The 26,684-nt window shown below is 40.5% G+C and overlaps 1 protein-coding gene across 7 annotated transcripts in view; it reads left to right on the top strand.

Moving 5' to 3' along the window:
• The window catches only part of CALD1 (caldesmon 1), a 111,335-nt gene that overhangs the window by 60,652 nt on the left and 23,999 nt on the right, over positions 1-26,684 (top strand). For 6 of the 7 annotated variants that reach the window (XM_088528439.1, XM_088528441.1, XM_088528436.1 and 3 more), the window contains 2 exons: positions 21,213-21,359; positions 23,337-23,745. In XM_088528439.1, coding sequence (XP_088384565.1) covers positions 21,213-21,359; positions 23,337-23,745 — 556 coding nt within the window. Of the gene's footprint in view, positions 1-21,212; positions 21,360-23,336; positions 24,421-25,066; positions 25,151-26,684 lie in introns of all 7 variants that reach the window. The other variant, XM_088528443.1, reaches the window with a different exon arrangement.

The following is a 26,684-nucleotide window of genomic DNA, read 5'->3' as shown; positions in this document are numbered from 1 at the left end:
TTGACTCTTGACCCTGCTGTGGGGAGCTGGTCCCAAGTGTGAGGCTTGAAGGCACTGGGGTGACCTTCAGACCCTCTTCAGTGGGCTGCACTGGGGCCAGCTTAGCTAGATGTCGGCGCCTGGCTGTTTTGCTTGAAAAAGTTAGAAATGCATAGATAGCTTTTCTGAGGGAGCTGATCCTCCTGTTCCCCAAGTGGGTGAGAGAAGGCATGAGTAACATGCTAAGTTTATGTCTTGCATATGTCTGAGGTGTTTGGAGAGTGCTGCAAGGAATGCCCCAGCTTACATCCGCTTTAGCACCCACAATTACATAGGTGAAGTTGATTGACCAAAGTTGGTGGAATTTTATCTGTGTGAAAGCAATTTAATCTCTGTTTTTTAAAACATGGTTAGCTGCTGTCTTCTTGGTTTCTTGCACCTTGAGAGTGGTGGCCAAATCAGTGGCCGAAGTCGGAAACTGATTTATTCCCTTTTCACAAACATCTCTGTGACCTTGGGCCAAAAGTGCAGACGACACCTTTAGCATTACCCACAAAGGCTTTTTCAAAGCATTACTCAGTCCAGTACATGATGAAATACTGCCCTTCCCAGGCTGAGGCATAACGTAATCATTTCTAGTCCTCGTGCCTTCTCAGGAGATTGCAATGGAAAAGGAGTATTAAAGTCTTTATAAGTTAATTCTCTGGAGACTCTCCAGGGAAAGGAAGAAGAGAGTGATTTCACTGTTTTGAATGAGGTACAATATGATTTTTAACTTCTTGCAAATGTCCTCTAATAGCCCTTTTATATGGCAGTTTCAGCTGCATTAATTAAGATATTGTTTGAGCTCTCAGTGTACTTCTAATATTTGCAGAAATTTCCTAATTGATGAATGGCTGAATATATCCCATTAGCATTTAACACATTGAATATTAAAAACCAAAGGTGTTACCACATAGAAAGACTTGTTTGGATTGGCCTGAAAATACAGAACCTGTTTAGTAAACATATAGGGATTAAATTGTCTAACTGCACTGGAGGCTAAAACTGGTGTTCACTATGTAAGTTTCCATGGAAAGCCCACCTGGTAAAGTGTTTCTTCCTGGAAAGTATTGTTTTTGGTCAAAATTCACATTTTGTGGGCAGTTTTGTTATTGGAAATTCAATCATTCAGAGCATGTTGTGATTGTTCCTTTGCATTGTAGGCTATCTTTAGTGTTCTTTAACTGGATGTTTAAGCCAGAGAATTGGCTAGTTTTATTAGCGTAAGAGAGGAACTTGAAGGAGATACTTCACTGTTCTCTATAGGCAGCAACAGTGTTAATAGAATTATGCTATTTTATTAATTCTGCTTGGAAAAAATGATGCTGTTCATTCTTACTTGAAGCAATCTCTTTCATTCTTTCTAGTTTCACTGTTTGCCATGCTTTTCATTTCCGTCCCCCAGACAGCAATGGCCTAAATCCTTGTTTTTCTTCAAAGCCCTTTTACATTACTCAGATAAAATAAGAGGTGTAACAGATGCACAGGACCAGATGCACAAAGGTGTTAGCTTTCAGGAAGCCTATTTATCCCAAATTTAAAAACTAAGAACATCTGACAGCCTCTGAAGGTAGCTCTGCGTAGTGACAGATTTACCATATGCCAAGAAATGGGCAGCAATTTACTTAGACTTTTAAAATATCAGGCCTTTCAAAGTCAACCTGTTTATCTGTGTGCTGTGCAGTTTATACCCAAGTTGCACATCAGTGTGATGTGTGGGAATGAAGTCCAAAGCATCTGGGAAAGTGGCTGGTAAGCATTTTGGATGCAAATATGTTTATCTATGGATGGACTGCATTTATGTTAAACGTTGTGGTAACTACACTCCATGTACATAGAGGTTTCTTGATTTATTTCTGCCTCCACCTGAATGAAATGCAAAGGCTTTGGTGTTCGGATTACCCATTGGCAGGAACAGTGGCTGTTGCAGACCAATATCCAGTTCCAGATTTCACAGCTGTGTTTAGGGGTCAGAAGAAATTTACTGGAAGAACTGATTTTTTTTTTTTTTCTGAATGAGACTATCTGGATGGAAAAAGCAGTATGAAAGAGGAAGGACAGGTCTGTAAGGAAATGCTTTGCTTTTCTGCAGCCTTTTTGCCTCAGTGAAGGATGGATGCAGAGCATTGGGCACCTAGGGCACAGTGTATGACTAAACTGTGTGGGGAGTTTAGGGCATCCGCCTGAATCTGAAGCCGTCGCTCAATGTGGACTCAGTTTCTAACATTTTCTCAGACAGCAAGTGACTCTGCAGAGTTTTGTGAAAACCTTGAGCTCAGTTGTCCTCCCTGTCAAAAGCCTGGTTCCATTTGGAAGAGTGGTGAGGAATGTTAGGCTTGCTCTCGTGCTGCTCTCTGGGAACCCAGATGCCCAAGATTAGCTGTTCATTGTCTTTGGTGAATGATAAATTTAGCAAAAACAAGAAAAATGGGGAGTATTCTGAGCAGACCAAAACTGGTTGCGAGTTCACATCAGGTTCTGTGAGTAGCTTCGCTGAAATGAAAACAGCAATTACATTTTTTAAATGAAAGCAATTTTGTTGGCACTTTCTGAACAAAAATATTTCTGCTGCTACTTTGCAGTTTTTTTTTTCTAGAAATAAAACATTCTGTTCTTTTAATTCAAAATTCATGTAAGTTAAATAAAAAACTTTTTTTAAAAAAGAAACAGGATTACATGAAGATTAGCCTTCTTGTTTCACACTGAAATAAAATAAAACACTGAACATTTTCCATATCGCTTCACTCTGACAAGGGTTTTTTTTTTCTGCTTCAGCAGAACTAGGAAATTCACTGTTAGTGCAGATCTTAAATCCAGATAACTCCTCCATAGCCACACTGTTGGCCTAGGTGTTCTCAAATGGTATTTGACCAGCATGGCATGGGGGTGGCAAAGCTTCCTCCTGCTTCTTCATGCCCCTGCCATTCCCTTCTCTGCCAGATCTACAGTCCCAGGCCTCCTACTGCACCCTTTTCCTCTATTTGCAATAAAAAAGGAGGACTCAGAAGCACAGGGGAATTTTTTTTTTGGTTATTATTTGAGGCTTTCTGTGCTTTTTATGCAATTTGAGTACCACAATTCAGATGCCGTAAACTAGATAATCCAAAACCATACATTTAAAAATGCAACCAAGCAAAATAGTTCCATCAATAGTTTGAATAAATGAAGCAGATCTAACCAACTTTCTAACTTTTCACCCCCTTTGCATTTTTTTTTTGCTAAGGAAAAGCAATAAAAATCTTTTCTTTCTTTGCAGTGTTTTCAAGTACTCCCAATTATGTTCTGAACCGGGTAAGCACTAGTGTATATTAAAAAAATCCATTTAACTTCAGTAAGGATGTCTATATCTATGAGTAGCTGGAGGGCCAAGATTATAATTATGTGTGTGTATAATGTTAGCTTTCATACATTTATCCATTCCAAATTTAATTCTCTATTTTTGAAAATCTGTGATCAAATTTTGGAGCCCAAACTAAGCTGATGTTGTCCCTTTTAATTTAGGACTCAGCCCTTTTATTCTCCTCTCGCGTTTTATTTTTATTAGTTGCTTTCTTTTTGTGCTGATGTGCAGCACATATTGTTAAAGCCACTTATTAAAGCCAGAATTTTACAGCATGGAGATTGTCCTAATAAGGGAAAAAAGCTAGCCCTTTATTGGTGAGGTAAGAGGAATCAGGCAGCGGATAATTTTTTTGCTGATTGAGAAGGATAAGGTGCGGTTTGGCAGGTACCGCATTGGTTTGGCATTTGCTGACACGGTTCCTCTTTTCTACAGTTCAAATCCTTTGCAGAGTAGACAGTCAGGGAGGGCCTTTTCCCCCATCTTTCCCTCCCCTCATCCTTCTCTTTCTCATAAGTGTTCAGCAGTGCCATAAAATCTCACTGCGACACACAGTTGCACATGGTATGGAAAAGGTTTTTGCAGGTCTAACAGTGCCATATTGAAGTCACCTTTGAAGGAGCACTAGGCACACTGAAACACATTTTTCCAAGTGAGCTATTTGCATCTAAAGCATTTAGATGTCTGCAAAGCTGTCAGAAAAAAAAACACCCTTTAGTCCAACATACTATCCTCTGATTTCTCTCTTCCCAAACATCCGTCAGTGAAGGAAAGCACAAACTGCAGTTTCCAGTTGATGCTTTAAATTGTTTGGCTGTTTTTATTTCAGATTGCTTTGAAGGTTCATACTCCAGAATTCCAGAATTTGAGAAATGAGACAGATCCTAGTGCTGAATACAAGATTCAGTACAGACCTGAAGTTTAAATAGAGTTCCTTGGGCTGTAAACTGAGTTACGATGAGTGAAGTTTGAAGTGAGGGCAGAAGTTGGTATCTAAATTCTTTCCTTCCACAGTTTCTGTTTCGGTAAGTGAAATAGTGAGCCAAGCATTGGCTCTGCTTAAAGTCACTCTGTTGCATCAGGAGACCAAAAGTAATGTGAAGGGTCTGCTCCCCTCCTACCTTCATGTTGCTCTTTGTAGGAGGTTAACTAGTGACTAAATGCCCGGGGTTTTCTTTTCTGTCACTTGGTTATTTATTTTCTTTTGATTGATAAAATTTTGATTTTATGCCTTGTGAAGCACTTTTTTTTTCCCCCTCGTTTTTCTCAGCAAAATAATTCCAGTGTACATATCCTGTTATTGTTGAGGTTAGCTTACTGGAGGCAAAGGATGTGAAAGATAAACTTGGATGATAATAAAGCAGAAAAGAAAAATAAACAGCAGCAGTAGTAGGGACTGGATGAACCAGTTCACATTAAACAAAGCGTACAGATGCACGGCTAGAGGTGGGCTATTCCCAACATCTTGCTGCGCAACCACTTCCCTTCTGTGTCTGTGGATGGTAAATTGAATTACAGTCCACTCTAATTGCAGCGGAAACTTCTTCCTTGTGACCTGCTGTGCTACCGTTGCCCCTTGTGTGCAGCTCAGCAGATGGAGGCAAGAGCTGGAAGTATCATGCTTGGCTGGTCATCTTGACAGCTGAGAGCTGATAGTTGATCCTGAGAAGTCATTAACTATGTCAGGATTTAGCACTTTGTGGCACACGCATCACCCTTGCAGATGCTGCTTCTTTCTTTTCTTTTGGTACCTGCCTTCTCCTGCCTTATTCAGACCCTGCCTCCTCAAAGTTAAAAATCTTTCTCGAATGTCAGAAGCTTGGCTATCCTTGTTGTCTTTTTTTTTTTTTTTTTTGAATTTCCATCCACCACTTTTTATATACCTTGACTAAGTAGAAATGAGAAGTATTCAGACTCTCATGAGAAAGTGACTGCAGCAGAATTTAGCATGCCAACCTGCAGAGTTTAACTCCATGTTAGCAGTTTTGATTCCGACTTCTGAATCATTTTCATATCTGTTTCAAGTAAAAGATCACCTCCTAATGCATCCTCTGTTCATTTCAAAAAATTACAGAAAGTAGCCCCTGCAGAAGCAGTCCATGTGTGCTTGTTTTCCTTCCCCAGTATTCTAAGAAATGTGAAGTCCTGTCCTAGAGGTGTCCCCCTGGGACCAAGAGACTCGTCGCTGCAGGATGTGTGATCTTGGCTTCTGTTCAGAATGTCATAGCCAAGTTGCCTGCAGATTTTTTAAACTGTGAAAATATAATGCATGCTTCTCAAAAGGAGTTTCTTGGCATGACACATTCCACCTCCAGTACTTTTGCTACTGGAGTCACTTCAGTATAATAACAAAAGTAGCCTTTAGCATCACAAATATTAACATCCTGGCACCATCCTTGCACTTTTTTTTTTCCTTTTTTTTTTTTTTGAGGGATTTGTAACTCAGCAATAGGCTTATGGGATGGGTGAACTTCCCAAGTTTCAATACTGTAGGTTTAACCATCCCAAAATTCTGTGGGTCATCCTATGCTGAAATGGCCATAGTTGGACCCTTTCTTAATTTTCAGGTTGGCCCTAGCTTTCAGCTCCTGCCAATAACAGTGGCCTCTCCTTTACCACGTGCTTCTTGTCCTTTTTTCCTTTTGTTCTTCTGAGTTCCTTGTTGGTACTGTTAAATGATACTTTGCAAAACCCAAGTGAAATGAGCTCCAACTACGCCATATTTTCTTCAAAAATTCCTTCAAAAATATTCTTATGCTTTTTAATCTAGTGCCAAATAATAGCCTAATGAGTTTTGCGTAGCACTCTTTTATTCTGTGAAGCAGAAGCTTTTTAGGATTGTGCATCCCCAGCAGAAGGGCAATGACTGGTGTCATTTTGCGTGTGGAAAACGGTGCTGTGCATCTCGCTCTTGGTCATCTGCCTCCTGCTGGAAGAAGAGTGGGCAGATGCGTCGTATCAGTTCTCCGGATCTCAAAGAGTTCCAAAGCCTGATTAGCAGGAGTCAAGTCTGTTTTCAAAGCTAACTAAACATTCACTTTTATTGGAAAGATTAAGGCAGAGAACTAATTTGAGAACTAACTTTCTTCTGGATTGTGCAGCTCCTCTGCTATCCTTGCTGCAAATCCTACAGAAAAAGCAATTTTGAAATCCTCAGCAAATGGCAACGCAGTTTTCCTCAAGGCTTGTCAAGCATGCTAAATAGTTGTAGCACTGCAGCATTGCTATGTCGGAATTCCCACTAGTCCTTATCTGCATGGCTGTGAAGCTCCCCACTGATAGCGTGTGCATTAGCTGTAATTTACAGCCCATCCAGTTGAGGACAAAATTCCTGTATTGTGCATATCTGAGAGCTGCATTTGATCTTTTGTCATTTGGGGATAGCTATGGGGTAAATTCCTTTACTTCAAGTTCCTGGATTCTTCTCTCTTTTTTCAAACTCACCCAAACCCCTCTGGAGTGATCAAGTACAGACAAAGTTCAGCTTGGTGCCTGCCATACAGTCCCCATCCTTACAACCCCTGAACTTAAAAGGTACATGATCTAGATCTGTGAAAGAACATTTGTTTCTGTTATATTTTGTGTGTGCACTAACTGCTTCCAATGCTATTCTGTCCTGGCTTTTACACCAGTGTGTTTTCAGTCCCCTCAAAGGACATATATAAATACTGTTTTTGCAAAATTGCATTAAGCAGAGATTTTGCTGTTTAGTACATGCCTTCTCCCTCTTCAGCTCTTCTTAGGATGGATGACATAAATTCAGTGAGAGTTTGAGTCCTGGGAAGGCTGATAGTGTGGTAAGGCTTAGGTAATAAGAAGGTTCAGGCTTGGGAGAATTTAAGGCAGGGCTCACTGGTGTGGAGGAGGAAGATGGAGACACTCATTAAAATGCAATAAGGTGAAGAGTGACAGGGTCTACTTGGAACATGCAAAGAAATTGGGGAAGGAACTGGAAAAGCTGCTGGAGAGGCCAAATGGAGGAGAAAAACATTTGAGAGTTCTCTCTGTAACATGGGAAAGTAGGTAGTGGGGACTTCCCTGAAGCTTCCTGAATCTTTTGTAATTTTGTGGGGGCATTTTGAGCAAAGTTTGGATCAAGGTCCAGAAAATGTGATTGTACACACTCATATCTATGTGCTAACACTGACCTATGACTGTATCATACTTATGCTAAGCTGTCAGAAGCACATCCAAGAACACCTCACTAGCAGAAAATTGCCTGTGTTTATGCATAGAGCAATAAGACTTAACTCATTAGATCTACGGGTCTTATAATGCTTTATTGCTGTAGGCACTGCCCCTCATGCTGGCCTCTGAGTCCCCCAAATGCTTGGTTTTCATTTTTTCACTGAGCATTCCTGTGTGTTATTAGTCAGATGAGAACTGAAGCACAGGGGAGTATAAGCATTTCATGCAGGAACTTGTAGCAGAGATGGGGGCCAAAAGAAGCCTTCTAAATCCCATATTAAGCATCTTAATAGCCCGCTTGAGTTAAAAGCAGGCTTAACTATTTTTTTCAGTTTGGGGAATTGTTGATCCCCAGGCCCTTTTTCTACCTCAAATGCTACTAAAGTTGATCCGTCTTCTTGACATTCAGAGGGATGATTGCAGTATTCTTATTTATTCAATAATCTTAGTCAAATGTGCTGTGGTAATAAGTTGGACCACACTCTTTGTGAGCAGGAATTCAAATTTTCTAATGTTTGTCCTATTTGTTTATCTTTTCAAATGTTCTATTTACGCTGCTGCATTCTTGCTTCCTGATTTTATTATTTATTTATCTACAAAAGAATATTAAACAGATTTGTCCACCCAGTACCCGCTTTTTGGCTGTATCTTTCCAGATATATGTCTTAAATTCCACAAGAGCTTTCATAATGGGATAAATTGAATTGTCTCTTAATTGTACTGGGGTTGATGTGCTTATGTGGATAGTTACTGTGGCTTGCCAGAAGGAGGATACTAGGACAAACCACGACAAGCTTACCTGGACCAAATGTAAAGTCTGTTCTCTGAGCCATCACTAAGTATCCATCTGCTGCGTAAATACTGTCCTGATGTTCGGCAGTCCTAATTGCTTCCTAAAACACTCTTTTGTATTATACGGTGCAAATGAGACAGGAAATGTTTCATCTTTGACTCTTGAGGTAGATCAAGAGTCGGGGTGGGAGTGCTTGGCTGATGTTCAGGTCAGTCCCATCTACGCTGTAGCAGTGAGGAAGGTTGAGAGACCAGTGTGCACAAGAGCCTTCGGATGTTATGTTTTTCTGGAGTTTCTGCATGACTAAAATCTCTATGGCAAGGGCTGATATTTTCTCACTGAATCACACTTTGGGAATCCTGCTTCACCGAGCTGACTCTTTGCACCTGTTGAAGCATGAGAAGAAGAAAGGTTTGGCAGCAAGCTAACTCCTCCTTTCCCAATGGTAGGGTGAGGACTCTGAACCCCATTTTCCATACTTCCAGGCACTTAAGTGTATCTCAGTTCACAACCCAGTGCTTCAAAGAGGTGCCAGGCTGTGTTGAGGCATGCTGACCCAGGTGCCGCCTGAAGCGTTTTCGCAGTGACATGGCCGCAATATCCCTCAAGGTAAACTAGCTTTTCAACCTTTCCTCCCTATTTCCCAGAACACACAACTCTCCTTTAAAATGTAAACTACTGATTTGGAAGTACCTAGCAACGGAAGAAATTAAACAGAGGAGAGGCAGGCTATCACTTGCTTGCAGAGAGCTAGGGGAGCTCAGGAGAGGATGTCTGTCTCTTTGTTGAGTATGCCAGCAAAAAGCATCTCGGGCTAATCAATTCTGCCAGTGGCTTTCACACACTTTGAGGCTCAGTAATGGGAGTCAGAGCTGTGCAGCTGCTGGAGATGGGCCTGGGAAGGAGTGAGCGTACCTGAAACAAGGTCTTTTGGAAGGGGCTGCAAATGCTCCTGGTAGCTTCAACGGGTTTTGGACGAGGCCTGAAGTAGTTCAGCCAAAGGGAGAACCTTATCTGCCGTGTGGTTTAGGCTAAAACGGATGCATTCATCTATGGCTTGATTCTTTCATGAACTATGTTATAATAAAAACACCCACCATGCAGAATTCAGAAGGGGTTATGAGAATTAATTAACAGTAAAGCATTTTGAGACCTTTTGCCGGAAAGAAGTTAGTGACCTTTTTGATGGAAAGAAGTTAATGAGTGCCAAATATTAATAGGAAAACAGGGGGAAGTAACCATCCCTCCCTCTGAGTTCACTGTAGGAAAATAATTCATTATACCAGAAGCCCTGGCTTAAACATCTTTTTCTATGTGTGTGTGTGTTTAACAATGCATTTTCAATTTATGTTTCTTTAAAATAGTCAGTTGTGGGTCCGATCTAGATTAGTGCCTCTGGGCCTCTCTCTCAATCCAGGTGCTGAAGAAGGAAGAGGAGGGTGAACATAATTTGCCTCTCCCAGAGGCTGAAGTTGCAACAAGAAAAGGGGCTGAAAGCTTGGGGTGAGGAGTTTTTATCTGCTGAGCATGAAGCCCTCAGAAGGTTAGGGAGAGGCTGTAGAGTTGTGGGAAGGATGGCTATCTGGTAGTGTAAGAGTTGCCAAATAACCAAGAAATCAATAACTTTCGGTGAATACACAGCTGGTAAATACCACGCAGCTCTCCCCATTCACGAAGAGCCCGTCTGCATAGGGAAATTTATTGTGAGAACGGTTTCTGTGTGAACTGTTCTGCTATAACTATTATGGCTATATCTCCCTGCGTGCAACTGCTGTTCCAGAATAAAAAGAAAATGTGTACCATAATTGATGCAATTTGGAAACATGCCTTTATACATTGTAGAAGTAGTCTCATATTCTCGCACAGAGTCTCTACAAAGCAGTTTCCTTGGGTTAAAAGTAACTTGAGGAGCTTGTATCCCGCTAAAAGTCCACAGAACATGGACACATGGGCACAAGCAAACGGTTATTTATCTGATTTACTAGTTTTTATCTTGGTATGTCCTTGAAATAGCTTGTGACTCATAGATAATTTTCTAGTAAATATCTGAAATGAGACAGGTTTTGTTGGAATTGCAGGTTCCATAAAAAGTTTTTCTGCTTCTTGTGAAGAACTCTAGTTTTTAGATTTCCAGTGTGATTGGTCACCTGTTGTAATTTCAGAGTTGTTTTCCACTGATTTCCCCTACTCTTTCACTTTGTGTAAGCCGCTCGGTAGTTTCTTAGCAGTATCTTCTGCTGGAATACGGATTGCAGTGGAGCAGTGTAAGGGAAAGCTAATTAAAAGGCTAAAGTCCAAATATTTTGTTTTATTTATGCAGATGTAGTTGCAATGGCTGCATTTCAAATTTCCAGATGTTTAAATTGTACAGTGTTGGTATATGATGTCTGCAGGTCATTGTAATGTTAGTGGGCTGTTTAAAATGACGTACGTGACCTTGCATATCTGTACAGACCTGTTTTGTGGAAGGAGTTTTACCTTTCATGAAGGTGAAAGACACATCAGGATTAGCTTTCAGAGATGCATGGAATGTATCTGCCCCTAATCCTGTTAGCAAAAGACAGGATCTGCACTCGTAATTCCTCTGCTATCTCACCAAAAACGTCTCCTAATCACCTTGGCTGTTGACGATGGATTTCTTAAACACCTGAGGAAGAGACGGATGCTTGCCCATGTTAAAAGTGAACAGGCATGAGTTGCCCCTGAAACCCTCCTGCACAGTATCCCTGCCTTCTCTGTATGGAAAATCAGTGCAAGAAAACTTTCAGACATGTGATTTTCATTATTTTTTTTCCATTCACCATATGTTGTAGCACTGAACATATTTGTAATGTCATATCCCTCCTAAAGTGGTTCACGGTCCATTCTGTTTCAGTGCATGTTCTCCTCTTACATTTCAATTGCTTTCCTGTTTGCACTGTTTATTTCAATATTTAGTCTGCTGTGGCATGTTAAGGCTGTGTCTTCCTCTTGCATATTTGATGTCAGGAGGAGTGGATGCAAAAAAGATTATTCTATGATTATCTGAATGACTGTCTGGTAAAATTACTTTTCCAGGCTCCTTGTGTGCAAATAAATACATACCTTGCAGTTTGTTTATACAGCACAAGACTTTATTTCTGAAAGCTACAGCAGACATTGTCAGAGACCTGTCTGGCTATTAGGAACAGTAATATAGTTACAATCTGCAATCTTCTGGGAAATATAGAGTTCAGACACTTTGCAGAGCCCAGGCTCATGCTAACACCTATACTGTTGGTGAATCGAGCAATAAAAGTAAAGAGCTCTGACCATTTGAAGTCATTTCAGGCGAAATCTCAGGCAAGGCTGAAGGAGTTCCTGACCATGTATAGTCCAGGTAATGATGGTCCTTGCAGTCACTCTTCTGTCAGTCATGATGGAACTTGGTTTTCCAGGCTCTGGTACTGCGGAGGCTGGAGAGCCATGTGAAACTGGTCCCATACTGGATATCTTCCATTATCTCCACTTCCTCCTCCCTGCCCCACCGCTTCTCTGTCCCACGTTCGTTCAAATCCTTATCCAATTTCAGTATCAGCCTTGGATCAGAGACCAATATTATGGTTATGGGGTCAGATCCACAACATGCATTTTGTTCCACCCGAGATATGGCTGTGTTTTGGTGATGAATGAAATCATTTGAGATAGGGCTAGTGCTTTTGGCAAGTGGTGTCCTTGATGCCAGTCAAGGTGATGCTGTATGTGTCATTCTCTTCGGGATTCACTCGCTGTAGTCTCCTCATTTTGTCTGGAACACTTAACAGATAAGTGAAGGAAAAGCATGAAGGCAAAAAGGGATTCTCTGCATTGAGATCTGTCAACTTAGAAAACTCAAGCCATGTTTCATCTTAAGTTTCACATCTTGTTTCAGCAGCATGGATGGCGAATAGATAAGATATATGCGGGAAGTTGATTATGAGTACCTTGGGATTTGTGATGAATGGTTTAGAGCGTGTGTAACTGAGATTGGTTTGTATGCTAACGATTCCAGTGGTTTTCTGAGTTAAGAAATTTTAGTGATTGCCTGTACTCAACAGAGCAAATACAAATTGAAACTAGAGAAGATTGCTATGTGAGAGACCTATAGTCGTTATCTTGCATGTCCTTTTAAAATGTAATGTTTATGGAGGCAATGAAATGCAAGCATTGATTTGTTAAGAGGGTCTCTATTGCCTAGTGTGCTGCAATAAACAAGTCTTCAAGGTAGGAAATCTGGGTGAAAAGTGGAGGAGCAGCTGAAATTGAAAGGCAAAAGACTGGGTTTCTGGGTCAGAAACACATGTATAGATTATAAACATTCGGTTTCTGCTTTCCTGAAACTATGGTTTCTTTCCTGTTTGCTGATTTGGGAGGATGCAGCATGCTGCTCTGGTGTTTAAAAATAACACCAGAAATCATCTTTAAAAAAAAGAAAAAGCTTAAACTTTTTTTTTCTTCAGAAAACAATATCTGCTGGAGATACAGGGCTAATTTTGGCACCAAGCAGAGAGGAGTGGAAGCTAATTCCCCTTTTGACTCTTTCCATCAGACCTTTTGGCCTCTGGCTCAGAAGGGAGCCTTGCTGAAATTTCCCCATGTGCTCTTGCCACTGTAGCCTCCACGGGGTGGTGGCGAGATGTCTTCTGAGCCTCATGGTTTGTGCACGCCAGGCTGAGGGGGTGCTCTCAAGAGCAGAGCTTGCCTACAAAACCTGCTTCACATTCTTGCAGCCCTCAGAATCAAACCATGAGGTAGCAATACTGGGCTTTTGTAAAAAAAAAAAAAGGCGTAACAAATGCTGACTTTATGATTGCATCCTAATCCCAAGTTTAAGAAACCCCAAGGGACAATTAGAATTCCGCTGGAAGCTGTTTAAATCTGTTCAACAAATAGACTCAATCTTCCATTTTTCCTCCTTTCTGTTCTTTCGTTTACCTCTTTCAAAATGCCTCCTCTAAGTACAGAACATAGTAGGGCCCTGTTCAGCTCCGTCTGGAAGTTTGATAAAATTGCATTTTTGGGGAGGCGAAACTGCAGGAGATAGGGTTTTGTTCATCAAAAACACTCTTTCATTTAAAGGTAGGTGGTGACATCAGAAGACTTGCACTGCTATAGATAAGGGAAACTTAACAGCAGTAATTTGGAGTTCTGTGGAAATGTTTTATAACTGTTGTGCTTGAATGAAAGACAGAGCTCCACTTTCTCATGACAGCACAGTTTCAACTCCAGCATGTGTAGGAAAAACTATCCTGCATATGATGTGAGCCCTTTTGTTTTTTAAATACACAAATGAACTGTTTCTCAGCTCCACTGCTGATAATTTATACATGCACACACATGCAAACACACATGTATATTTATATAAGAAATTGCTGTTGGTCATGAACAATGTCCTTGTACTCCCAGTGTCCTGTTTGGGGGCCTCCCCATGTGGCTACAGAGCATCCTGTGCACTGCTTTTCCCCAGCCTGCCTGGTCGGCTGGGCGTCACTGCCTACAGTACCTCCCTGGTGTCATCTAACAGCAGTAAGAAGAGAAAATTGCCCCCAAAACAAGGGCCCTTCTCTTCCCTCCCCCACAACTGTTTTTGTTTTTTTTTAAAAAAAGATTTCTGACAGTTGTCACAGATTACGATTTGAATATTGTAGGGATTAAAATGCTTGCAGGAATAAAACTTGGTAGTTTGAGTTTAGCACATTTGAGGTGTCATTTTGCCTAAAGGTAGGAAATGTAAGGAAATGCAGATTTTGCACCTCAAATCTTTTATATATTTCCTTGAAAGATCCAAATTTTCAACACCTACAGGATCTTTTTCTAAGTTATAAATCCTAGTGTCCATCATTTTTTAAATAAGTTGGTCAGTTCAGGTGGAATTTTGTCTGCAATGAAATAATAAAAAAAGGAGGTGGAGTTGGATTTTAATTTTATATACATTCTGTAAGCTAGCAATTTGAGGTTAAAAAGTGCCTTGAGAGCCTTGTTGAATACAGGGGCCTGAAACCGCAAGAAAAAGAATTTATGGCTTGGCTTTGTAGCAATTGTATATGCTGGGGCGAATCCTGTAAGTCTTTGCTTTTGCCTCAGCTAGGCAAAATGCATATTATTCTCAACAGTCATGGGCCTGAAATATTACTGGGTAAGGATGTGGCATAAATGATTTGGGATTCTATTTGCAATAAAGCACTAGAAGCTGGAGGTGGTAGCAGCAAGTAGAAAGCAATTTGCTACAGAGTCAAGAAATACCACATGAACCGCAGTGGTATGTGGGTTTTTGCTCCCACTTGTTTTAAGTTTGAAAAAAAGTAACCTTGTTTTGTACACTTCTTTGTGCATTTGTCATCTGCCAGAGAAACAGATTTTTTGGTGAATTTCACTAAGCCTCTGCGAAATAGTAAAAAAATTAATAGTTATCAGCTAGAAGGTACTTGTCCATTTATTGTTTTCTGTTTCTGCCCAGCTAATTTTCCTTTTTCTTTTTTTTTAAAATAGACTGCCTTGCTCGCTGACTGGTCAATGTCAAATCTACTGTGGATGAAGTAAAACTGCAAGGCATTATAGACTGCACATATTGAGAGAATTACATGCTTTTCCCTGGGACTTTTCCAGCAAGCCTCTTTTATTTAAATATAATATATGTTGGAGGCAAATTTGACATTGTTTCAGTAGCTGAAGGTTTTCACCCTTCATGTTAGTGGCCTTGCCTGCTGAGGTATTCTGAGGTATTGCTGAGGCAATTTTCCAGAGTTATTTGAATGTGGTTGGAGAATCTGCTTGCATCTCATATTATGAAACAGATCATCAGTTTTCAGCCATGAAGAAAAAAAATGTAGGCGCATGCATGAGTCATTCTGCCTTTGTACAGAGTGATGCAGTGATATTATGTCCTGGCTGCAACTACAAGGCTTAGGTTTTAGAGCTTCAATCTAAAACCAAAACAACAGGGTTGCCTTGAGCAGGAGGCTGCAAGAAAGTAGACAAGGCATTGGAAACCCTGTGCTACTGAACTGAAAAGACCCCGTTCATTTTGGAAGCCGGGATCTACCCTCGAGGCACAAGTGCAGTCTTCAGCAAGTAGAAAAAATCCTTGGCTACTTTTGGCATGAATTACTTGGTAGTCACCAAGTATCATTAATATCAACATGGAGCCATTTTCCTTCGCACTTACTGGCTTGCACATCACTTCTTATGCTTCTCTATCCTGTGCATACTGGTCACAACTTTAGATCCGTGTTGTTAAGGGGAGGACACCTATTGCTTCCCTACATGTGAACAAAGTTTTAGCTGTCAAAAACATCAAAGAGGAATATATGCAAGCTTGGCCTAATGGAAGATTTTTTCTTTCCCATACTTAGTTCTTCTACCATGCAAAAAGAAATTACTGTCACATTTTCAGGGTTAGATCTTTAACTAATATAAGCGATCTGTGTATTTTCCCAGACAAAACAATATTTTAGTTAACTGTTAAAATACATATTATTTAATATTTTGGGTGTTTTTAGATGAAGGCAAACAAGGCTTCTAAAGGTACAGTAGCAAACTAAGAATGACAGAAGTGACAGAAAGAATATTTTCTGATAACCCTTTGAGTAAGTTGTTTCTCATAGTTAAAAAAAATCCATCTTTGGAGCTATAGAAAATGAGTAGAATTATGAGAAATCCGTAGTATAAAACTATAATAATGAGAATAGAATGCATTGAAAGGTGTCAATCTTTTCATTTTTCCCAGGTAACTGGGTGAATACATTCTGTGGATAATTTTCCCACTGCGAAAATATACCTTATGTAGTTTCAGAAAATGTATTATTGGCAAGATTGAAAAAAAAAATTGTTTGAGACAAGCTATGAGCAAAAGAGAAGAAATATGTCCTCTGTAAATGGAAGACTGCAGTATTTAGTCCCCAAAAGGGCCACTGTATCATCTAATCTTAAAGAAATAATGGAAATGCACAAGCTGTGTCTATAATCCTAGAAAGGCATCCATCTTAATGTGAAGATGAAGAGATGGCTATTCCATCATATCTAATATATGTAATCATCCTCATGGTGAAAAACATATGCCTCACTTCCAGTTTTATTTTGTCTGGATTTAATTTCCAACCATAAATGAATTTTATCCATTTCTTTCTCCTACATTCAATATGTTAAAAAAGAGTGCATGTCAAATTGAGAAATATGTGAAAAATATGAGTGTTAATAACAACGTTCATGCACAACATTGGACTGAGAACTCTGGCGGTATGTCTGCATGTCTCCAGCATCATCTGCTGTTTTCACTCACTGCATCTTTTTGAAACATAAACATTTTGGACTAAAATTCTCCTTGTTCTCTCATAAAAATGATTATGTTTGATTCTGATTGAACAGAATCCTGGAAACTCTCACTGTATCATGAAGGAATGATTAGAGGAATTAGTTTTCACCACAACTGACCTCCCACACCATTCACTACATTTTTAGATATGACTTGAGTGAAATACAGCTGGCATTTGACACAGCTTGACAGGGACATGATCTTCAGAAGTGTGCACATTTGTTTTGTTTTGTTTTGGAGGTGAACACTGATCACTTGTTTGCATTCGCATTTTGAGGTGTGCCTGCCTATCATAACAAAAATTGCATGAACAATAAAAAGATTAAAAACATATGTAATCATAAATAAAATTTGACCAAATATCAACAGTGACAAAAAGAGCACTCCCCAGTGTGTATTATAACTGAGTCCATGCTCACCCCACCCATCCCTTCAGGAAAAGCCTGAGTAAATAGATAGACTTTCTAAGAGCACAGAAGGCCAACAAGTGCAGCCTCTATAGACCGAGTTTGCCAGTGAAATTTGCCATCAGGAATATTTTATTGATGTCCTCACCCTGCCATTAGTTTGGAGATTTGCAGGTCAACAGATGTGACCAGCTATTGTGATGCTAGGTAGTGAAGGTTGAAGATCTTAGAAATAGCTTTGACTGCAAGTAGAGACACAGTAGTTTGCTAACAGCATGAGTGATCTCATTTCTTGGGCTGCACCACAGAGGAAATCACTCTGTAATACATGTAGCGTGCAGACCATACAGGCTTCCTGACAATAAAGGTGTGCTGGAAAGTGCTTGCTTTATAGATACAATTGCATCTAACTGAAATACGTCTTGGGGGACAGTTCTATGTATGTTTTGTTGCATATTGGACTACATGATAATTGATTTTTTAAAGTACATTATGAAAAATGGAAAAGAATTTAGAAACACCAGATTTAGCTTACAACTGATGGTGGGCAGGTAGTTCTGCAGTTTATTAAATTTCTCATTAATCAGAACAGACACTGTTTAGAAGAGAGACCAAATTTTCCCATATATCTATAAATGCCTACTGTAACAGGCCTCTGAATTTGATCAGGAAATTTCCGTGCTGCCATAAAACTGACGGTAATAGTAATGTAATATTACTAGTCAAGAAACTCTAAAACTGATGTGCCTCAGATAATGTTTGAGCTGACTGATGGTTCCAAGTGGGAACCAGTTGGAACTGAATTGTGTGAAATAGTTTCAGTCTCATTGTTCTAGCCATTACCAAGTTTCTTGCTGGGTTATAACTTCATCCACATTTAACACTCAACATGAAATTCATGGAATGCAGAACCACTCAGAACAAATTCTGTGATAGATAGCCCCATTGCTTGTATTCACAGTCCAGCAGAGTTACCTACAGCCCTAGTCTGCAGAATTTGCACGTTCAGCCTGAAGGTAATGTTTTGATCTTACTGAAGTAATCAGGAGATTTCTTGCTGACTTCAACAGGTTTCACTCCTGGAGATGTAAAATTATCTTGTCCACTCATTTGGCTGGAGTATCTGTTGCAACATGTTATTCCTACCTACTGTGGTGGGAAGGGTCCTGCTGCAAGGCTTGGCCTCCTGTATTTAAATTGTGCTGTATGTGGAATATGATAGACATTGGTGCAAATGCTTTATCAGCAGAAGGACTTACACACAGTTTACAGTCTCTTTTCCCATGTCAAAAACAGGAAGGGGGTGACAAGAAAAGCAGCCAACAATATGCTTTTTTCTTTTTTTTTTTTTTTTTTTTTGCAAGTTAGATCAAGAGTGTATTATCTTTGGTAGCAAGGTGAAGGATGGTTTCCAAGTCATCTTTTCATCTGAATTGTTAATAGGAGGTAACACGTGTCAGAAGGCTTGGCATATCTCTTTGACATCATGCTGTTCTCTCATTGCTTGGGATAGGTGGAACAGCTAACTGTAGTGAGACATTTGCATGCAAAGACTTTTCTCCAAGGATGGAGAAATACCAAGGGTGGCCAGCATGGATCATTAGATTTCCATCTATCTGATAAATGGAGCTGAAGTTTTGGCCTCGTACTTAATTATTTGTTTCTTATTTCTCTGGGCATAATGAATGTTTAAACACATAGGTGAGTATCAGAAGTGCTCTGAAGAGCTCCCAAATTAATTTTGCTTGTGCTATATAGCTAGGGAGAGCTATAAGAGTGGGAGAGCGCATGAGTGAGGGTGAGTCTTCTTGCAATACAGAATGGATGAGTGGAGGGGCTGTGAATTCTTTCTGTTTGTCTTACTGTTTGCATTACAGTTAGTGTTATGAGGACTGCTCAGGTCTGTTCAGGAAGAACTTTCATTTCTGAGTTAAGTAAAGCAGCCCTTAGGAAGACAATCTGGGAGGTGATTTAAGGTAATTTTAGAGAAAGTGTGATGCAGAAATATAAAATTGATATTAGTTATTGATATTGATATTTCCATCAGATACTGTAGGTGTGTTACATGCCTATAATGTTGAACAAAACCGAATACTTAGGATGATCATTATGGGTAGTGCCCACTATCTTGGTGTGCTTGCCTGCTGTAAGAAACCACTGTCATGTGCAGTGAGAGAATGGATGTGCTTAGAAGGACTTTGAAAAAGACTGTCAGCTTTGTTATCAGAGGATTTATGTGATGTGTCCAAGGACAGCAAATATGTATTGGTTTTATTCGGTTTATTTATTTATTTAGTCCCTTCTTTTAGTTTTCTGAGCAGCTGGTAGTTTTAAAAGACATTAAGAAATGGTTGTTCTCTGCGCTGTCTAGGAATGTTCTATGTGGATGCACGCAGGAGGATAAACTACTTCAACCTCCTCTGGTCTCACCACAGACAACCCCTGAGCCATAGGTGATGGGAATTGACTTACTCATGACTATTATCCAGCTGCCATAGGCTAAAAACAAAGGTCCTGTGTATTTCGAGTTCAGAAATAAAAAGATCACAGGCTTCTTGCAGACAGAATGTCCTACTAGTGACTGGGATTTCTATGGTCAGTTTGCCAGTGCATTTTTATTTCAGAGTCTTTTTTCCTGCAGATAGGAGACCAGCTTATTGTTGTAGTCATATGCTTTCTGTTCTATATGTTTCTGAATGAATTATTGATCCCCGTTTAAATTATTTTCAAATGGTAGAAAGTATTTTTCCTTGCCTTTCCTGTCTCACCTCACCTGTACTGCTTTTTTTTTCTATTTCTTCTCTCTTTTCCTAGCACAATGCTTTATGGTCATTCTGCTCATGGTTGTCATTCTCTTTGAGAGGTGCTGTTTTGTGCAAGGAGAAAACTTAAAGCTCTTGAAGTGGAACATGAAAATAGCAAATCAGAGCCTCAGAGCACTAAGGCCAAGAAGAGTTGCACAGGATGAAAATGCTATTCAAGCTCTGGCAAATGGTTCAGCTCTACCCTCAGCCACTTTGTTTTTTTAACTTCCAATTTTAATCTTAAAAGAAAAATTGGGGCAGTTGCATTTCTGCCGAAGCTGTGCTTTCACTCTTCTTTTTTAAAGCAAAGCAAAGCAGTGCCTATGTAAAAATATCATGAGAAGGCAGTGAGAGAGATTTAGAACACAGACAGCTTGATTTATGAGTAAATCAAAACGTTTCTATTGATTTTAATGTTAAAATATTCTTTGAAACACAAACTTTAATAGTGCTTGCTTTGAACATATGAAGAGTTTTGTGTGCATTGCTGTACAGCTAGCTTAAATGGGTGACCATATACGGAAGGGTGATCTCTTACCATCGTATATCAGATCATTGCTGGAAGCAAGATAAACAAATGGCCTGATTGGGTTTGGCATATGTTAGCTTCCTATTTCCCTTTCTCTGCACAAAAGAAAAAAAAAAAAAAAGGAATCAGGAATGCAGGCCCTTCCCTTCATCTCACGCAGTAATAGCGAACTTCAGCAAAGATTTGAATGGGCCACAGGATTATTAGGATTGTGATATATTGCTTTCTTTTTCAAGTAGGATCAAACTAATTGTAATGGTGGGTTAAATGAACACTGTGGGTTCTCAGCTGTAGGCTCTTGTCACAGTGGAGATCTTGTGTGATTTGGCCTGACGGGGCTTCAGGTTCAAAAAACTTTCATAGGTATCAGATGTTTGACACTCAAAACTGAATACTGAGAGAAGCACTGTCATATATATATGTCCCTGCTTTTCTAGTCTTTCATTTTTGGTATAATGTCATCATGATAATAGTGTTATATTTGATGGAGGCTACTGAAAGGTTGCTCAGTTGTGACGAGTTTCAGTTACGTGGGCTTGAGTCTGCTCAGACGGTGTTGTGTGCATGATGCAGTCCCACAGGATGCTTGATTTACTGTAGAACTGGGGTATCTTCCAAGAGCAAACTGACAGTACAGTGCAGGCATTGCCTTTGCTATGACTATTTTATGATCATTTTGGAAAAGGGAAAACAAAATCGAGCTCCAAAACTGGAGCAGCCACCCTAATGGAGCTCAGGTCAAATCCTTTTTGTAGTTTTAGAGTGACACTGTCCTACAAGCTACAGCCCCTTTATTTATCTCTTCCTAATGTTCTGTTGCAGGCTATCCTACCAGAGAAACGATGATGATGAGGAAGAAGCTGCTAGAGAACGTCGCCGACGGGCTCGACAGGAGAGACTGCGGCAAAAGGAAGAGGGCGATCTATCAGGGGAAGTAACAGAGAAATCAGAAGTTAATGCCCAAAACAGGTAAACCTTTAATGCCATTTACTGATGAGTCAATGATACTTTTTGTTCAGAGGAGAGGCATATTTTGAAGTTCTTTATTCTTCTACTTAAATCTTGAGTTCCAGGTTTGCCAGCTTCGCTCTTATGAGTACCAAACACTGTGAGGAGTACCAAACCACAGCCAAGTGGGAATATCACTAAGACTGGGCATGACCCATTCCCATATTTATTTACTAAGTGTGCTCAGGGCTGTTGGGATAACTCACTTGGCACTCATGAGGGGAAATACCTACAGTGCATCCTGCTGGTAGCTTCTCTCAGACTTGCATATCTGGTCTGTGGATAGGTTGTAGTACATACAAGTATATAAAGTATATACTTTATATCTGGCTCCACAAAGTTCCTCATAGTCCATAGTACATCCTTGTAATGACAAGTGCACGTAACATTTGATGAAGAAACCGTAAATATGCCTTGGTAAATCAAATATTAATCCCAGGTAGCAGAATCGCAGAATGGTTGAGATTGGAAGGGATCTCTAGAGATCATCTAGTCCAACCCCCCTACTCCAGCAGGGACACCTACAGCACGTGGCGCAGGGTGGCATCCAGGCAGGTTTGGAAGATCTCCAGAGAAGGAGACTCCACAATCTCTCTGGGTAGCCTGTTCCAGGGCTCTGTCACCCTCACAAGAAAGAAGTTCTTCCTCACATAGAGATGGAACTTTGTGTGTTTCAATTTGTACCCATTACCCCTTGTCCTGTCATGGGCCACCACCGAAAAGAGTTTGGCCCCATCCTGTTTACATTCTCCTCTCAGGTACATATTGATCACATCTCCTTTCGATCTTCTCTAGGCTAAAGAGGCCCAGCTCGCTTAGTCTTTCCTCATAAGATCCAGTCCCTTAATCATCTTTATTGCTCTACAGTGGACCTTCTCAAGAAGCTCCACGTCCCTCTTGTATGGGAGGGGGCCCAGAACTGCACCCAATACTCCAGGTGCGGCCTCACCAGAGCTGAGCAGAGGGGCAGGATCCCCTCCCTTAACCTGCTGGCAATGCTCCTTCTAATCCAGGCCAGGATCCAATTGGCCTTCTTCGCCACAAGGGCATATTGCTGACTCATGGTAGCATTCTATTACATACAAGCAGAATGGATATAGATTTTAAAAAGCAGCAAGACATGATTGCAGGCAACAATCTTTTTCCAGTATAAAGTAAAAACAATAAAAGCAGTTAGAAGGAGGAAGGAAACCTGAACATAGGAGAATTAGCTGAATTTTGAAGAAGTCAAAAAATTAGAGACTGAAAGTGAAATCCAGTTCTCCTACCTGCCAGTGTTAAGTGGCATGTCTCAACTTAGGTCCCATTTTTTAAAGAGATACATGTCCTGCAAATAATCACAACTTCACCTCACTGTAAACTGACAAATTTTTTCACGATGGACTGCCTGTGGATATTGTTGCTGAACAGGAGTAGCAACCTTCTCATTGCTAGAGATGGTCACTGAAGTCAGAGGGTGTCTTGCTTGAGTAGCATCTTCAGGTATTTTGTCTGGTAGGAAGACATTTGTGAATAAGACAAAGAATTTTGCATCAGGTCAAGATGAAGGAAGGGGTCCTTAAAGCAAGCTGAGGTCTTCTAAGTGTTCTGTTATCAGATGCAGTTTGAGAGGATCAATTTTTCAGGCCTGTTTATATTTCAGCTGTTCCAAGCATCAGGGACCAGTCCATACCCATTGAAGTCTGTAAGATTCCCCGGGACTTCAGCAGCTGTTGGAGCACAGCTGGAAGGGATCCTTTTCAGGATGACAGTGTAAACACTCATATTCCTATCCATGTAGGAAAGTCAAATTAATCCTCAGAATCCATTTGCTAAATTTCAAAGTACTCAATCTATTCTGTTTCCACATCAGGGAATGATGCAGTAAACTTTCTTCTAGAAACAGTTAATACTTTGTTAGAAAGGCTTTTTTAATGCAAAGTTGTCGCTTTTATGTAGCGTGACAGAAGAGGAAACCAAACGTACTACAACCACAGGTGGAACAGATGATGATGCTGCATTCTTGGAGAGACTGGCAAGAAGGGAGGAGAGACGTCAAAAACGTCTTCAGGAAGCCCTAGAACGCCAAAAGGAATTTGACCCAACGATCACAGATGAGAGCTTGTCACTACCAAGCAGGAAAGAAGTAAACAACGTGGAAGAAAACGAGACCACAGGGAAAGAGGAAAAGGATGAAACACGTCGAGGACGCTATGAGATTGAGGAAACAGAAACGATCACCAAGTCACACCAGAGGAACAACTGGAGGCAAGATGGAGAAGAAGAGGAAAAAAAAGAAGAAAAAGACAAAGAGGAGATACAAGAGGAGAAACCAAAGGAGGTACCTGTAGAGGAAAATCAGGTAGATGTGACAATAGAAAAACCCGTAGATAAAGAAGAGGCAGTAGAAATAAAAAATCTAGCTGTAAATGCAGAGGAACACAAAGCAGAGAATGATACTAATGCTGTGCTGGAAGGGGAGCAGAAGGGAGAAGAAGAGGCTGTAGATAAGCTTAGAGAAGAAGAAAAGGAAAAGGCTGAGGAAGAAAGGAAGAAAGCAGAAGAAAGGGAGAAACTTGAGGCAGAAGAAAGGGAGAGGTTAAAAGCAGAGGAAGAAAAGAGGGCAGCTGAAGAAAAACAGAAAGCAGAGGAAGAAAAGAGGGCAGCTGAGGAGAGAGAGAGGGCTAAGGCAGAAGAGGAGAAGAGGGCAGCTGAGGAAAGGGAGAGGGCTAAGGCAGAAGAGGAGAAGAGGGCAGCTGAGGAAAGAGCAAAGGCTAAGGCAGAAGAGGAGAAGAGGGTAGCTGAAGAAAGAGCAAGGGCTAAGGCAGAAGAGGAGAAAAGGGCAGCTGAAGAAAGAGCAAGGGCTAAGGCAGAACAGGAAAAGAAGGCAGCTGAAGAAAAGGCTAAGTTAGAAGCAGAGAAATTAAAGGAAAAAAAAAAGGTAGAAGAGAAAAAAATGGAAGAAAAGAAAATAGAAGATAAACAGGTAAAAGAGAAGAAAGTACAAGAGGAAAAACCTAAAGCAGCTTTCCTAAGAAAACAGGTACAGTAAACATTTTGCACCAAAACAAAGACACCTGTGATTTGTGAGAAATGTAATGCAAGAAAAAAAAAAGATTGGATTGGAATTTCCTCACATTTCTACTACTGCATTTAAATGACTAATACTTACGCTCTTCCTCGCTCTCTCTTTTTAAACTAAAGTCCCTTATTTCTGCTTATCGACAATGCAGTATGCAACACACCTAACCTAACTCCACTGTACGGAGAAAATTTTGCATGTTCAGACCTCTGCATGTTTTTTTTGCTGCCATCTTTATTTATTGTTGTAAGCTGGCCTGATGCAGTACACATGAGGTTTGGGCAGGCACAGAGTGATGCAAAATAGGTGAGCACCTGGTAAGCTCGGTGTGAGGAACGTGTATGTTAAGTGCAGTCCCAAGTGAGGGGGCTCTCTGCTGGGACATGAGCATGATGCCACGCGAGGGAGGAAGGCCGAGGCCGGGGAATGGGAGCTCTTGGGGAGGAGGGAGGGAACACAGCTGCACATGGAGATGTGGCACAGCAGCTTGTGGAGGAGATGCAGATGCACGCTGGACTGGTACATGAGCATGGTGTGGAAAAGCACAGGCACAAAGGGAATGCTCAATGTGTTCATCTTAAATATTATTAAAAAACCCAAAACCAAGGGGGAAGAAAAAGAGGTTAAAGTGGAAGTTCAGAAGGAAAAGGTACAAGATGAGAAGCTTCGACCTACCTCCAAAAAAGATCAGGTAAAACTTAAACCATTCATTTAGATGCTGTAAGGAAACTTGAGATAAGAAAATAAAAAAGGGCCATATACCTGAAAGTTACTTGTTCAGCATAGTACTTAAGTATGTGCCTCACCCTAGGAACATGGGCAATCTTGCTGAAATAACTGGGATGAAGCTACTTATGTACTTAACATTAAGTGTATGTTTAAGTGTTTTGCTCCTAGGGTCTCAGAACCAAGTCCTGTTTGTCATAAACAGAACAAATGTTCAGTGAAGCTTGGTTCAGTCAGTAATACAAGGATGATTTGGACTCTAGGGATAGATTTTTCAAGACTGTGTCAACTAATCATCTTCCCTAGTTTCCTCCCACTTTACTGTGAACTTTTTCCCTGTGACTGAGACCTACTCTCATACCAGTAATAATAATAATAATCTTTGGCCTTTGGCCCTTTGGCCACCTGACTGCCTTAACTAATGATTTTCCCCAAACTGCAATGTCCCATAATATAAACCATGCATACCCAAGATTCTTCTTTTGTTTTGAAGAGAAATTCTACAAAATTTACTGCATTGCATTTCCACTGTAAACACAGGAGCTGGTGCCATGGTGTTTTACTGTATGGTAAGTAAATAAGATTTGGGAGCCATTTACACTCAGACTGCAGCAGAAAGACATGCTCAGTGTTACGTAGCACCTGTGTTATCCATTCAATACAGCAGGTATCAAAATAACCACTGATTCTAATTGCACAGTGAGATTGGGCAAGACCTTGCAGGCTGGGACTCATTTGGGTTCATCTGGGTCTGAATAGCTGAAGGAGAGTCACAGCATAGAGATTTGGTAAAGGTCAGCTTGCTGCCTGTGCAATTGCTGTGGAGCCCTGAGGGCTGGAGCTTTTGCTGCTGTGTGGTGACAGCAGGTGCAGACCTGTGTCCTGTGCAGACCTGGCACAGCTCCATTAATTCACAACAGACAATAAATGCTTAGCTTATCCTCATGGGTAGGTGACGGCAAATCATGTGATGATGTTTTATATATAGTTGTCTGACTCAATTGTCCAGTGTTATTTGTTAAGTAAGGTACAGGTGAGATTGAAAAAGTGAATGAAGTAATGGAGATGAACACTGCTTTAGAAAAACTTAGCAGTTTCTCTGCTTTATAGACTTTGATTATAAAACTAGAAGAAAGAGCTGTGCCAAAATTTAGAGATTGGTTGTGTGAGAACCTTCGCACAACAGAATCAGTCTGCAATACTGAGTGTTGCAGAAAATCTTTGAATATTGTAAGTAGTTTTAAAAAGGGGGCTCTAGTATAGCTGCAAACATGTTGAGGGGGATACCTGAGATGCAATTGTCATGCTTGTGCTTATGTGGAGCTTACTCAACTCTCTCTGGAGCTCCTCTCATCCTTTTAAACCATGCCCACAAGGCTGGATTCTTCCAGGAAATTGGTAGGACTTTTAAAAGCGACTCAAGAGCCCCCCATTCCTGGTACAATGCTGAAAACCAGTCTGCTGAAAAGTAGATCCCTTGTACGTGTATCAAAATAAGC

Source organism: Tinamus guttatus, unplaced genomic scaffold (genome assembly GCF_059628265.1).
Source record: "Tinamus guttatus ecotype Peru unplaced genomic scaffold, ASM5962826v1 Tinamus_guttatus_pri_ptg000308l, whole genome shotgun sequence".
Classification (NCBI taxonomy): Eukaryota; Metazoa; Chordata; class Aves; order Tinamiformes; family Tinamidae; genus Tinamus; species Tinamus guttatus.
Note: the sequence above shows the minus strand (reverse complement) of the source record. Positions and strands in the feature narration are given on the sequence as shown.